Source organism: Cervus elaphus, chromosome 22 (genome assembly GCF_910594005.1).
Source record: "Cervus elaphus chromosome 22, mCerEla1.1, whole genome shotgun sequence".
Taxonomy (NCBI): domain Eukaryota; kingdom Metazoa; phylum Chordata; class Mammalia; order Artiodactyla; family Cervidae; genus Cervus; species Cervus elaphus.
This window is the reverse complement of record NC_057836.1, coordinates 42,625,396-42,640,953: the sequence shown is the minus strand read 5'-3', so window position 1 is coordinate 42,640,953 and position 15,558 is coordinate 42,625,396. Positions and strand designations below refer to the sequence as shown.

Here is a 15,558-nt window from a genome sequence, read left to right as displayed (position 1 = left end):
CTTCCTGACCAGGGGGTTGAACCTTCATCTCTTGAGACTCCTGCATTGGTATGCAAACTTTTTACCATTGTGCTTCTTAGGAAGCCCTAACAGCATACATTAACTGAACTTTTTTCAAATTTAGTCACTTATAAAGAGGACAACAATTAGACTAAATGTGAAAAAATTAGATATGTACCATGCATAATGAAAAGGCCATTAAGAATCTTTATGTCCTCCAATAATACAGTTCCTCCTGATCCTTTGAATGAAGGGATGGAGGAAACTAATTTCTTCCTATTTTCCGAGGCCCCATCCTTCCAGGACTAGTAGAATATGGCTGCTCCTTTCAGAATGGCTGACAATCTGTTATGTCTCTCCATTGCCCTGAACACCTCCTCCCTTCTTCTTCTGCCTGCTTTTTAAAGCTCTTCTAGATTCAAACAGAAAGGTACAGTTTTCTGAATTTTTAGTATAAACTAACCTTGATAATTATGAAGGTCCATTCCTAGTTTAACATTTAATAGGTTGTGATCAAAACCAAAACAAGCAGTAGGGTTTCCCAGGCCTTGCTGTTTTCTGCCAAATATGTGCTGATATACAGAGTGCAGCACTTTAATAGCATCATCCTTGAGGATTTTAAATAGCTCAGCTGGAATTCCATCACCTGCAATTACTTTGTTCATGGTATAGCTTCCTAAGGACCACTTGACTTCACACTTCAGGATATCCAGCTCTGGATGAGTGATCACACCATTATGGTTGTCTGGGTCATTAAGACCTTCCTGTATAGTTCTTCTGTGTATTATTGCCACCTCTTCTTAATACTTCTGCTTCTGATAGGCATGTACCATTTCTGTACTTTATTGAGCCTACCCTTGCATAAAAGTTTCCCTTTATTTCTCCAATTTTCTTATACAGATCTCCAGTCTTTCCCATTCTGTTGTTTTCCTCTATTTCTTTGCATTGTTCATAGAAGAAGGTCTTCTTATGTCTCCTCGCTATTCTCTGGAACTCTGCATTCTTTTAGGTAAATTTTTTCCTTTCTCCTTTGCCTTACACTTCTCTTCTTTCCTCAGCTATTTGTAAAGCCTCCCCAGGCAACCACTTTGCACGTTTACATTTCCTTTTCTTGCATAGAAACCTGGAATCTTAGGTCCATGAATCAATGTAAACTGGACACTGTCAAGCAAGGGACCACGATATTGAACATCGACATCTTAGGAATTAGTGAACTAAAGTGGATGAGATGGGCAAATTTACTTCAGATGCCTATTATATCTACTAATATGCACAAGAATCACTTAGAAGAAGTGGAATGGCCCTCATAATCAACAAAAATTAAAAAATGCAGTATTTGGGTGCAACCTAAAAAATCAACAGAATAACCTCTGTTCTTTTCCAAGGCAACCATTTAACATCAGAGTAATCCAAGTCTATGCCCCAACCACTGATGCTGAAGAAGCTGAAATTGACTGCTTCTATGAAGACCTACAACATCTTCCAGAAATAACACTAAATTAAAAAAAAAATGTCTTTTCCATCATAAGGGATTTGAATGCAAAAGTAGGAAGTCAAGAGATACTATAATAACAAGCACATTTGGCCTTGGAGTGCAGAATGCAACAGGGCAAAGGCTGAGTTTTGTCAAGAGAATATGCTCATCATAGCAAACATCCTTTCCTAACAACTCAAGGGATGACTGTACACGTGGACTTCACCAAACGATCAATAAAAAAATCACATTGATTGTATTCTTTGCAACCAAAGATGGAGAAGCTCTATACTGTCAGCAAAAAACAAGATATGGAGCTGATTTTGTCTCCTTTTTGCAAAATTCAGGCTTTAATTGAAGACAGTAGGGAAAACCACCAGGCCATTCAGGTATGAACTAAATTAAATCCCTTATGAGTATACGATGGAGGTGAGACATAGTTTCAAAGGAATAGGTCTGGTAGACAGTATGCCTGAAGAACTATGGTTGGTGCCTTGTAACACTGAACAGGAGGCAGTGACCAAGACCATCCCAATGGTATACTGCTTATTGTCTTCTTAAAGTGACAGCTTCTCAGTTAGCCTTTTCTTACCTACCATATATATGTATTATACATATACATATATATATATATATATATACATGTATATACATATGAAAGTAAAAGCACCTCGATAAGAATAGAGAAATAATTCAAACATCACAGACAAACAGCAAAAATAACTGGGGAAACAATAGAGAAAGTAACCGTCAGAAAGTCATCGCAAGCAACACACAGAAGACTTTGTGTTTAGTGGTAAATAAAGTCAGAATCTGAGTATCTTGCGAAGAAAAGAAGCCAAAGAGAAAGGAGGAGCCAAGATGGCGGAGGAATAGGACGGGGATACCACTTTCTCCCCTACAAATTCATCGAAAGAACAATTGAACGCAGAGCAAGCTTCACAAAACAACTTCTGATCGCTAGCTGAGGTCATCAGGTGCCCAGAAAAGCAGCCCATTGTCTTTGAAAGGAGGTAGGACAAAATATAAAAGATAAAAAGAGAGACATAAGAGCTAAGGACAGAGATCCGTCCCGGGAAGGGAGTCTTAATAGAGGAAGTTTCCAAACACCAGGAAACCCTCGCACTGGGGAAACCCTCACACTGGTGGGTCTGGGGGAAGTTTTTGAATCTCGGAGGGCAACCTGACTGGGAGGGGAAGAATAATAAAACCCACAGATTACCTGCCTAAAAGCAACTCCCAGCAGAAAAGTACCCCAGACGCCCGCATCCGCCACCAGCAAGTGGGGGCGGAACGGAGAGGAGCGGGCAGCATTGCTTAGGGTAAGGACCGGGCCTGAGTGCCCTGAGGACAATCGGAGGGAGTTTTTGTGAGCTACCAACTTAAACTGTGGGATAGCAAGAGAGAGAGAGAAAATTAACCGGCCCGAACACACTGCCGGCCGTTCGCAGAACAAAGGGTCTGAGCAAGTCCAGTGAAGAGCTCACAGGCTGCGGACTGGCCCAGCCCCGCCGGAGGCAGGAGGCAGGGGGGAGGAGAAAGGGGCAGGCTCGGCCCCAAGGACCGCATCCTCTACCGCACTGCAAACAGGCCTCCAATTTCTAACCAAAGACTTCCTGAGATTCTGGATGGTCGACATCCGCCGGGAGGGTCGCAGCAAGACACAGGCGCAGGCACCCGACCGGCATGGGCGGGGACTGGGGCTGGGACCGTGGAGGGGAGAAGGTGCGTCGCACCCGGGGAGAGTGCACCTGTCAAGCTCCTGGCTGCCTGAGCTGCTTGGGCCGCGCTTTTGTGGAACACCCGAGGGCTGGAACCATGCGCAGCACAGGGCATGCTCCATATAGAGCAGCCGGGAGCCTGAGCAGCGTAGATGGGGAAAACAGCGCCAGTCCCTCCCCGCAGCGCGACGGAGCTAGCAACCTGAATAAGAGGCCACCTCCGCCCGCCTGTGTCAGGGCGGAAATTAGGCACTGAAGAGACCGGCAAACAGAAGCCAAATAAAAAAAGGGAACCGCTTCAGAAGGGACCGGTGCAACAGATTAAAATCCCTGTAGATAACACTGACTACACCAGAAGGGGCCTATAGATATCAAGAAGTGTAAGCTGGAACGAGGAGCTATCTGAAACTGAACCGAGCCCACACTGAACGCAGCAGCTCCAGAGAAATTCCTAGATATATTTTTACTTTTTTTTTTAATTAAAAAAAAATTTTTTTCTTTTTTATTTTTTCTCTTTTATTTTATTTTAAAATTCCCTATTACTCCCCCATTACTCCTTAGCTTTCATTTTCATAGATTTTTGTGATTTTTTTAATTAGGAAAAAATTTTTTTTCTTGTTTTTTTTTTCCTTTTTCTCTTCTTTTTTCTCTTTTTCTTTTTCTCTTATTTCCTTTTAAAGTCCTCTATTACTCCTCTACTACTCCTTAATTTTCATTTTCATTACACTATAACCTTGCAAAAAAAAAAAAAAAAGAGAGAGAAGCCCTATTTTTAAACCAAACTTCATATATATTTCTAAATTTTTTTTTGTTTTGGTTTTTGTTTTTAATATTGTATTTTTAAGAGTCTAACCTCTACTCTAGATTTTTAATCTTTGTTTTTCAGTATATGATATAAATTGTGGACATTTAAGAAACCAATATTCAGTTCCCATTTTTATTTAGGAGTGTGTTGGTTACTCTCTCCCAATCTTGACTCTCTGTTTTCTACCTCAGAACACCTCTATTTCCTCCTTTCCCCTTCTCTTCCCAATCCAATTCTGTGAATTTTTGTGGATGTCTGGGCTACGGAGAACACTCTGGGAACAGACAACTGGGTAGATCTGTCTCTCTCCTCTTGAGTCCCCTTTTTCTCCTCTTGCTCATCTCTATCTCCCTCCTCCCTCTCCTCTTCTTCATGTAACTCTGTGAACCTCTCTGGGTGTCCTTCACGGGGGAGAATCTTTTCACCATTAAACTAGAAGTTTTATTATCAGTGCTGTATAGTTGGAGAAGTCTTGCGACTACTGGAAGAGTAAAACTGAAATCCAGAGGCAGGAGACTTAAGCCCCAAACCTGAGAACACCAGAAAACTCCTGACTACATGGAACATTAAGTAATAAGAGACCATCCAAAAGCCTCCATACCTACACTGAAACCAACCACCACCCAACAGCCAATAAGTTTTAGAGCAAGACATACCATGAAAATTCTCCAGCAATGCAGGAACATAGCCCTGAACGTCAACATACAGCCTGCCCAAGGTCACACCTAACACACAGACCCATCTCAAAACTCATTACTGGGCACTCCATTGCACTCCAGAGAGAAGAAATCTAGTTCCACGCACCAGAACACCAACACAAGCTTCCCTAACCAGGAAACCTTGACAAGCCAATCGTCTAACCCCACCCACTGGGTAAAACCTCCACAATAAAAAGGAGCCACAGACCTCCAGAATACAGAAAGCCCAGTCCAGACACAGCAATCTAAACAAGATGAAAAGGCAGAGAAATACCCAACAGGTAAAGGAACATGAAAAATGCCCACCAAGTAAAACAAAAGAGGAGGAGATAGGGAATCTACCTGAAAAAGAATTTAGAATAATGATAATAAAAATGATCCAAAATCTTGAAAACAAAATTGAGTTACAGGTAAATAGCCTGGAGACAAAGATTGAGAAGATGCAAGAAATGTTTAATAAAGACCTAGAAGAAATAAAAAAGAGTCAATTAAAAATGAATAATGCAATAAATGAGATCAAAAACACTCTGGAGTGAAACAACAGTAGAATAAGATATAGGATAAGTATAAAAATAAGAATAAGATATAGTAGAATAAGAAGATAGGATGAATGAGGTAGAAGATAAAATGGTGGAAACAAATGAAGCAGAGAGGAAAAAAGAAAAAAGAATCAAAAGAAATGAAGACAATCTCAGGGATCTGTGGGACAATGTGAAATGCCCCAACATTCGAATCATAGGAGTCCCAGAAGAAGAAGACAAAAAGAAAGGCCATGAGAAAATACTCAAGGAGATAATAGCTGAAAACTTCCCTAAAATGGGGAAGGAAATAGGCACCCAAGACCAAGAAACCCAGAGAGTCCCAAACAGGATAAATTCAAGGCAAAACACCCCAAGACACATATTAATCAAATTAACAAAGATCAAACACAAAGAACAAATATTAAAAGCAGCAAGGGAGAAAAAATAAATAACACACAAGTGGATTCCCATAAGGATAACAGCTGATCTATCAATAGAAACCCTCCAGGCCAGAAGGGAATGGCAGGACATACTTAAAGTAATGAAAGAGAATAACCTGCAACCTAGATTACTGTACCCAGCAAGGATCTCATTCAGATATGAAAGAAAATTCAAAAGCTTTACAGACAAGCAAAAGCTGAGAGAATTCAGCACCACCAAACCAGCTCTTCAACAAATGCTAAAGGATCTTCTCTAGACAGAAAACACAGAAAGGTTGTATAAACGTGAACCCAAAACAACAAAGTAAATGGCAACGTGACCACACCTATCAATAATTACCTTAAATGTAAATGGGTTGAATGCCCCAACCAAAAGACAAAGATTGGCTGAATGGATACAAAAACAAGACCCCTATATATGCTGTCTACAAGAGACCCACCTCAAAACAAGAGACACATACAGACTAAAAGTGAAGGGCTGGAAAAAAATATTTCATGCAAACGGAGACCAAAAGAAAGCAGGAGTCGCAATACTCATATCAGATAAAATAGACTTTCAAATAAAGGATGTGAAAAGAGACAAAGAAGGACACTACATAATGATCAAAGGATCAATCCAAGAAGAAGATATAACAATTATAAATATATATGCACCCAACATAGGAGCACCACAATATGTACGGCAAAGGCTAATGAGTATGAAAGAGGAAATTAATAGTAACACAATAAATAGTGGGAGACTTTAATACCTCACTCACAACTATGGATAGATCAACTAAACAGAAAATTAACAAGGAAACACAAACCCTAAATGACACAATGGACCAGGTAGACCTAATTGATATCTATAGGACATTTCACCCCAAAACAATCAACTTCACCTTTTTCTCAAGTGCACACGGAACCTTCTCCAGAATAGATCACATCCTGGGCCATAAATCTAGCCTTGGAAAATTCAAAAAAATTGAAATCATTCCAGTCATCTTTTCTGACCACAGTGCAGTAAGATTAGATCTCAATTACAGGAAAAAAATTGTTAAAAATTCAAACATATGGAGGCTAAATAACACGTTTCTGAATAACCAACAAGTCATAGAAGAAATCAAAAAAGAAATCAAAATATGTATAGAAATGAATGAAAATGAAAACACAACAACCCAAAACCTATGGGACACTGTAAAAGCAGTGCTAAGGGGAAGGGTCATAGCATTACAGGCTTACCTCAAGAAACAAGAAAAAAAGTCAAATAAATAACCTAACTCTACACCTAAAGCAATTAGAGAAGGAAGAAATGAAGAACCCCAGGGTTAGTAGAAGGACAGAAATCTTAAAAATTAGGGCAGAAATAAATGCAAAAGAAACTAAAGAGACCATAGCAAAATCAACAAAGCTAAAAACTGGTTTTTTGAAAAAATAAACAAAATTGACAAACCATTAGCAAGACTCATTAAGAAACAAAGAGAGAAGAACCAAATTAACAAAATTAGAAATGAAAATGGAGAGATCACAACAGACAACACTGAAATACAAAGGATCATAAGAGACTACTACCAGCAGCTCTATGCCAATAAAATGGACAACTTGGATGAAATGGACAAATTCTTAGAAAAGTATAACTTTCCAAAACTGAACCAGGAAGAAATAGAAGATCTTAACAGACATCACAAGCAAGGAAATCGAAACTGTATCAAAAATCTTCCAGCAAACAAAAGCCCAGGACCAGATGGCTTCACAGCTGAATTCTACCAAAAAATTTAGAGAAGAGCTAACACCTATCTTACTCAAACTCTTCGAGAAAACTGCATAAGAAGGTAAACTTCCAAACTCATTCTATGAGGCCACCATCACCCTAATTCCAAAACCAGACAAAGATGCCACAAAAAAAGAAAACTACAGGCCAATATCAGTGATGAACATAGATGCCAAAATCCTTAACAAAATTCTAGCAAACAGAATCCAACAACATATTAAAAAGATCATACATCATGACCAAGTCGACTTTATCCCAGGAATTTAAGGATTCTTTAATATCCGCAAATAATCAATGTAATACACCACATTAACAAATTTAAAGATAAAAACCATATGATTATCTCAATAGATGCAGAAAAAGTCTTTGACAAAATTCAACACCCATTTATGATTAAAACTCTCCAGAAAGCAGGAATAGAAGGAACATACCTCCACATAATGAAAGCTATATATGACAAACCCACAGCAAGCATTACCCAAATGGTGAAAAATTGAAAGCATTTCCCCTGAAATCACGAACAAGACACGGGTGCCCATTCTCACCATTACTATTCAACATAGTGTTGGAAGTTTTGGCCACAGCAATCAGAGCAGAAAAAGAAGTAAAAGGAATCCAGATAGGAAAAGAAGAAGTGAAACTCTCGCTGTTTGCAGATGACATGATCCTCTACATAGAAAAGAAAACCCTAAAGACTCTACCAGAAAATTACTAGAGCTAATCAATGAATATAGTAAAGTCAAAGGATATAAAATTAACAGACAGAAATCCCTTGCATTCCTATACACTAACAATGAAAAAACAGAAAGAGAAATTAAGAAAACAATATCATTCACCATTGCAACAAAAAGAATAAAATACTTAGGAGTATATCTACCTAAAGAAACAAAGACATATACATAGAAAACTATAAAACACTGATGAAAGAAATCAAAGAGGACACAAACAGATTGAGAAACATACCGTGTTCATGGATGGGAAGAATCAATATTGTCAAAATGGCTATACTACCCAAAGCAATCTATAGATTCAATGCAATCCCTATCAAGCTACCAACGGTATTTTTCACAGAACTAGACCAAAGAATTTCACAATTTGTATGGAAATACAAAAAACCTCGAATAGCCAAAGTAATCTTGAGAAAGAAGAATGGAACTGGAGGAATCAACCTGCCTGACTTCAGACTCTACTACAAAGCCACAGTCATCAAGACAATATGGTACTGGCACAAAGACAGAAATATAGATCAATGGAACAGAATAGAAAGCCCAGAGATAAATCCACGAACCTATGGACACCTTATCTTTGACAAAGGAGGCAAGGGTATACAATGGAAAAAAGACAACCTCTTTAACAAGTGGTGCTGGGATAACTGGTCAACCACTTGTAAAAGAATGAAACTAGAACACTTTCTAACACCATGCACAAAAATAAACTCAAAATGGATTAAAGATCTAAATGTAAGACCAGAAACTATAAAACTCCTAGAGGAGAACATAGGCAAAACACTCTCCGACATGAATCACAGCAGGATCCTCTATGACCCACCTCCCAGAATATTGGAAATAAAAGCAAAAATAAACAAATGGGACCTAATGAAACTTAAAAGCTTTTGCACAACAAAGGAAACTATAAGCAAGGTGAAAAAAGACAGCCCTCAGATTGGGAGAAAATAATAGCAAATGAAGCAACAGACAAAGGATTAATCTCAAAAATATACAAGCAACTCCTGAAGCTCAATTCCAGAAAAATAAAGGACCCAATCAAAAAATGGGCCAAAGAACTAAACAGACATTTCTCCAAAGAAGACATACAGATGGCTAACAAACACATGGAAAGATGCTCAACATCACTCATTATCAGAGAAATGCAAATCAAAACCACAATGAGGTACCATTACACGCCAGTCAGGATGGCTGCTATCCAAAAGTCTACAAGCAATAAATGCTGGAGAGGGTGTGGAGAAAAGGGAACCCTCTTACACTGTTGGTGGGAATGCAAACTAGTACAGCCACTATGGAGAACAGTGTGAAGATTTCTTTAAAAACTGGAAATAGAACTGCCATATGACCCAGCAATCCCACTTCTGGGCATACACACTGAGGAAACCAGATCTGAAAGAGATACGTGCACCCCAATGTTCATCACAGCACTGTTTATAATAGCCAGGACATGGAAGCAACCTAGATGCCCATCAACAGACGAATGAATAAGGAAGCTGTAGTACACATACACCATGGAATATTACTCAGCCATTAAAAAGAATTCATTTGAATCAGTTCTAATAAGATGGATGAAACTGGAGCCCATTATACAGAGTGAAGTAAGCCAGAAAGATAAAGAACATTACAGCATGCTAACACATATATATGGAATTTAGAAAGATGGTAATGATAACCCTATATGCAAAACAGAAAAAGAGACACAGATGTACCGAACAGACTTTTGGACTCTGTGGGAGAAGGCGAGGGTGGGATGTTTTGAGAGAACAGCATGTATATTATCTAGGGTGAAACAGATCACCAGCCCAGGTGGGATGCATGAGACAAGTGCTTGGGCTTGGTGCACTGGGAAGACTCAGAGGAATCGGGTGGAGAGGGAGGTGGGATGTGGGATCGGGATGGGGAATACATGTAACTCCATGGCTGATTCATGTCAATGTATGACAAAACCCACTGCAATGTTGTGTAATTAGCCTCCAACTAATAAAAATCAATGAGAAAAAAAAAACACACACACAAGAAAAGAAGCCAAAGAGGCATGATGGTACAGTAAAGAATATAAAGTAAATACAATGGAGAAAAATCAGATGAAAGATAATCATAGTGAGATAGAGACTGAGTAGAATGAAGCAGCCAAACAACCAGATCAAGAGTCTAATCATGAGCTCATTTTAACATGTCTTAACTCTCTTTATAGTAACCATCCTCCCCATACGCAACTCCTCAGCAAATACCTGAAGTACAATATAGCTAAAACCTACCTAAATATCTTGCTATGGGATTGCAAGTACCTGGCTAGCTCAGTTGATAGAGCATGAGATTCTTAACCTCAGAGTTGTGGATTCATGCCCCACTTTGGGTGGCAAAGGTTTTAGGGGTTTCCCTGGTGGCTCAGATGGTAAAGAATCTGCCTGCAAAGTGAGAGACCCATTCGATCCCTGGGTTGGGCAGATCCGCTGGAGACGGGAATGACAATCCACTCCAGTATTCTTGCCTGGAGAACTCTATGGACAGAGGAACCAGGTGGGCTACAGTCCATGGGGTTGTAAACAGTCAGACACAACTGAGCAACTAACACACACACATACACACACCTACACATACACACACACACACACACACACACACACAGAGAATTAACAGTTGTTTTATATATCTAAGAAATAGTTCAAAAAATTCATGTAGATGCTATAATTCTTATTATCATCCAGATCTCTTTTTTTGAGATATAGTTTAAACAGTAAAGGAGTAGATTGCTTCCTTATAGTCAGCTAAGCTATTCATATCAACCATGTCACTTTACAGAAATATAGACAAAAACTTTAATGAAAAAGATTAAAACAGCAATGTCCTAAAACTCTAAGTAATGACAAGGCAGTCAGGAAAAACCTTGCCAAAAATAAAGGGAAAACAGGACCCAAAAGCAAGCATTAAAGCCACTTTGCCTTGAAAGCATTTACTGGTACTGTAAAATTGCAATCTCATTTTTCCCTATTAGATGAGGTGAAAGAAGCACAATTTAGAGCTCCAAACCAGTTTAGTGAAGGACCATCTCTACAATAAACTGCAAAAAGTCTCCCAAAGTGCTCTACCCTCAAACTTAAAGTAAAACAGCAACAAGAAAGCTTTTACATGAAGTGTGGGCCCAGAAGTAGAGAAGTAGAATCAAAAAGACTTCAGTTACTGCAATTTTTAAATGTAGATAATGAAACAATAATGAATAAAGAAATGAATGTATTTGGCAGTCTCCAAGTTTAAAATGCATTGTAACTATAATGAGAGTTATTATTTTATTTTATTTTATTTTGTCCAATGAAAGGATTTATTTATTTTCTTTTTTTTAAGTTTTAGAAAAAATCCCCCATAAAGTTGTCAGAGGCACCTGCCGGCATTACAGAAGCAAAGTGTTTCCTAAGCAACTCCAGGGCTCTGTTATTTTTTGCTTGTAGGGTCTTCTCTGTTCTCAGTTCATTCTTGATGGCATTGAGCTCTCCATGGATCTTTTCCATTTCTAATTCATAATACAATTTCATTTCTTCTTTTAGGAGTGCATTTCCAACCTCAGTCTGCCGCTTTAACTTCCTAACAGCTTCTTTTAAATCCTTGTTCTCAACTTGTGGATGACCTCTTTGGCTTGCTGGAGCTCTTCAGTTAAGTTTTTAACATTTGTTGCTTTTTCAGAGAGGTCATTTCTTAAAGCTTGAAGCTCCCAGTGTTTCTTGGAAGTTTCCACCCCTGCTTCTTGAAAATTTAGGGGTTTTATGGAGACTTCTTTTTTGGAGTTCAAAAGTTCTTTTTCTGCACTTTCAAATTCCTCTTCAATTTTTCTGCATTTCATATTAAGCACTTCCAGCTCTTCATTCAAAAGATTCAGGCGAAGTTTTGGAGACATTCCTTCAGTGAATTTCTTTTTCTTGTCTTTTTCTGGTGGAGTTGATAACTCCTTTGTACCCCAGGCAGGAAGCTCTTCTGTGCCATTAAAGCTTTCTTCAGTTGCAATGTCCAAATTAGATGATTCACAAGAGGCAGAATTTGTGTCTGCCTCCCTCTTTGAAATGTTTATCTTTCTCTCTATTAAATTTGATTCTTGCTCATTTGGTTGGGAAATAAATTCTTTCCTTTTAAATTTATTTTCTTCTAGAAACTTTCTACTAGACAAATTAAATATTCCTTCCATTCTTTTGGCCTTATCTAAAGTCATTTGTTCAGAAGAAGATTCAAGCTGAGCAGCTTCGTCTAGAATATCCTGTGCACTGAAAAGAGGAGCAAACATATTCTCCTTCCAGTGTTTTCTCCTAGCATCCATTTCTTCAGTCACCTCTTCCAATTCAGTTCCTGAAGTCCAAGGTCTTCTGTTGGTTGCTGTTGTTCTCCTTCTCCAGATTGAACTGGCGCCGTGGGTGGGGTCCAGTGGGCCCCCGCACCTCTTCCCTAAAGACGGCCTCCAGCGGCGGGCAGATGACCCGGGTTCGGCACTGGCCACCGCGACCCGGCCGGGCCGGCCTGGGGTGAGAGTTATTCTTTTAAATCAAATTTAGGATAAAAGGAAGAAACTGACAAAGCAAAAAGAGAACTTTATCTTTCCCACAATAAAAGTATATAGGTAGAATGTGTTGATATAAATGTGGCTCAATTTTTTAAAAAGAAAGTGAAAATGTTAGCTGCTCAGTTGTGTCCAACTCTTTGTGACTCCCTGGACTGTAGCCAACAAGGCTCCTTTGCCCATAGGATTCTCCAGGCAAGAATACTGGAGTGGGTTTCCATTCCCTTCTTCAGGTGATCTTCCTGATCTGGGATCAAACCCAGCTTACCTACATTGCAGGCAGATTCTTTATCATCTGAGCCACTAAGCAAACCCTCAATTGTTTAAAAAATACTCCTATTTCTGAACATAAAACTTTCAACAAGTTGATTTGATAAAAAGCTTTGTATGATTGACAGGTTTTATTTACAGTGTTTGTTGGGAGAAGAAGCTTTGACAGTTATCTTGCTGATTGCTGAACCCAGGGTAGGCATGGTACAAGCAGGGAAGTTGGAAGAAAATGCAAGGAGGAGCTGTAGCAACTACAGACAGGCTTTATTCACTAGTGGCCAACACAGCAGCAGGGGATATTTCAGGTGGGCTTAATATAGGTATACAGGAACAAAGGTGGCAATTTGCCAGGTGATTACATCATGATGCACATGCGCAGTGCTATGAATGAGCTCAGCTGTTAGATAACCATGCGAAGTCATTGTTTACAGAAAGTGGGATGAGAGAACCTGAACACCGCCATCTTAACTCATTTCTATTCCTCTAAAACAGGGTATTTATACAATTGAGTATAAATAGCAGTGAGACTGGAAGATCTGTATTATTAAATGTTAATGATTGGTCAGACCTATCCGGGAGTTGGTGATGGACAGGAAGGCCTGGCCTGCTGTGATTTATGGGGTCACAAAGAGTCGGACATGACTGAGCGACTGAAGTGAACTAAACTGATACTGCTTAAGGCCAGAATGCTAGCAATGCCCTTCACAGACTACATTTATGAATATTCTAAGGTTTATCTTTAAAAGGTGCTTAAGTAAGGAACTGTAGGTAGGTATGATAAATATTGGAACAGTCTTAGAATAAATAGAGTGGAGCCATAGCGTTTAGCATCTCTCTTATTATACAATGGATCTGTCTACATGTAAAAATGTCTGCATGCATCTTATGCTTTAAGATGTACATGAACCACCTGGGAATCTTGTTAAGTTACAGATTCTCATTAACCTTGTCTGGGGTGGCCCTGAGATGTCAAACAAGCTCTAGATAATGCTGATCACTAGTACACTTGACTAAGAGGATCTACTGTAAACTTTATTATGCATTATAATCACCTGGAGAGCTTCTTAAAACACAGATTCTTAGATATGACAGGAATTCTAAGTTGGTTCCTGAGAGTTTTCATTACTAAAACTTTCCTTGGAAATGCTGATGTTGCTGGCTTATATGCCAGAATTTGATATCCACCAATCTAGTATAAACAATTTGGAACAGGCAGTTGAAAATGCCTAAGAACACAGTAGGAAATAATTTGGGTCATAACCCAAGGCTTAAACCTATCATGCTTCTCCTGACAAGGCACCATAAAAGGCCTGGGTAAGGACGCACTTTCAGGTGCATTTCAGGGGTCTAATTAGTTCTCATGATATATATGGTGGGCCTCAGACTCTTGAATCCAGTCAGTAAAGGGTTTCATTAGATGGACATTGTCTGAAGTTCATCATTTTGCTATTATACACCAGGAACTGAATGTAATTTCATTCGTATAAATGCAGATGGAAAAAGAAATTGGGATCATTCAGTAGCCATTGTTTGGAAAAGAAATCAAGGACCAGAGATATTGTTTGAGATTACACAGTTAGTGGCACAATTGAAATCAGATAGTCTCTGACTCCCATGGTATAAAATGGAATGTTATCTTCTAGTACATTGTGATTGCACCCTAAGTATTCCTCTTTGAAGAAGATGTTCAAGTTTCAAGGATATCCTATATGTTTGGGGAAGGAGAATTCACTCAGTGTTCCTCTGAAAGTAATCAAGCAAGAGATCAGTAATTGATTCCTGCCAGGATATTATTTCACCTAAACTAACAGTAAAAAAAAAATAATAATAGTAACAAAATAGAACAAACAAAAACATATAAACGAAAAAGATGAGGGGAGGAAACATATACTGAGTGCCAATTATTTTACATTGTGCTACATACTCTTTCCCACATATTTATGTTTGATCTTCATAAGGCCCTTAGAAGACAAAGGCCCTGGATCTTAAAATTGAGATTATCAACCAAAGACAAAAACCCAAGTGGAGTTACTTGTTATATCTCTAAGGGCCAAGCTTTACCCTCATATTGTTTATTTTTGTTTTTATTTCCATTACTCTGGAAAGTGGGTCATAGAGGATCCTGCTGTGATTTATGTCAGAGAGTGTTTTGCCTATGTTTTCCTCTAAAAGTTTTATAGTTTCTTGTCTTATATTTGGATCTTTAATCCATTTTGAGGTGTGTGTGTGTATGTGTGTGTGGTGTTAGAAAGTGTTCTAGTTTCATTCTTTTACAACTGGTTGACCAGTTTTCCCAGCACCACTTGTTAAAGAGATTGTCTTTTCTCCATTGCATATTTTTTCCTCCTTTGTAAAAAATAAAGTGTCCATAGATGCATGGATTTATCTCTAGGCTTTCTCTTTTGTTCCATTGATCTATACTTTTGTCTTTGTGACAATCTTAATGACTATAGTTTTGTAGTACAGTCTGAAGTCAGAAAGGTTGATTCCTCCAAGCTTTCTGCTTTATCAAGATTGCTTTGAATATTTGAGGGTTTTTGTGTTTCCATACAAATTGTGAAAATATTTGTTCTAGTTCTGTGAAAAATGCCCTGGTAGCTTGATAGGGATTGCG

At 38.7% G+C, this 15,558-nt stretch overlaps 1 protein-coding gene and 1 long non-coding RNA gene across 2 annotated transcripts; both read right to left on the bottom strand.

Moving 5' to 3' along the window:
- Nucleotides 1–870: 870 nt before the first annotated feature.
- LOC122680538 lies at nt 871–12,717 on the bottom strand. The gene is made up of 3 exons (XR_006336712.1): nt 12,706–12,717; nt 10,652–10,659; nt 871–1,002 (listed from the first exon to the last, which is right to left on the bottom strand). It is a non-coding gene; the product is annotated as an uncharacterized LOC122680538 (long non-coding RNA).
- LOC122680537 (coiled-coil domain-containing protein 160-like) lies at nt 11,466–12,614 on the bottom strand. Its single transcript, XM_043882033.1, is given in 2 exon segments — nt 11,466–11,744; nt 11,747–12,614. Coding segments are annotated over 2 exon segments (957 nt in total). The 5' UTR covers nt 12,438–12,614; the 3' UTR covers nt 11,466–11,478.
- Nucleotides 12,718–15,558: the final 2,841 nt, after the last annotated feature.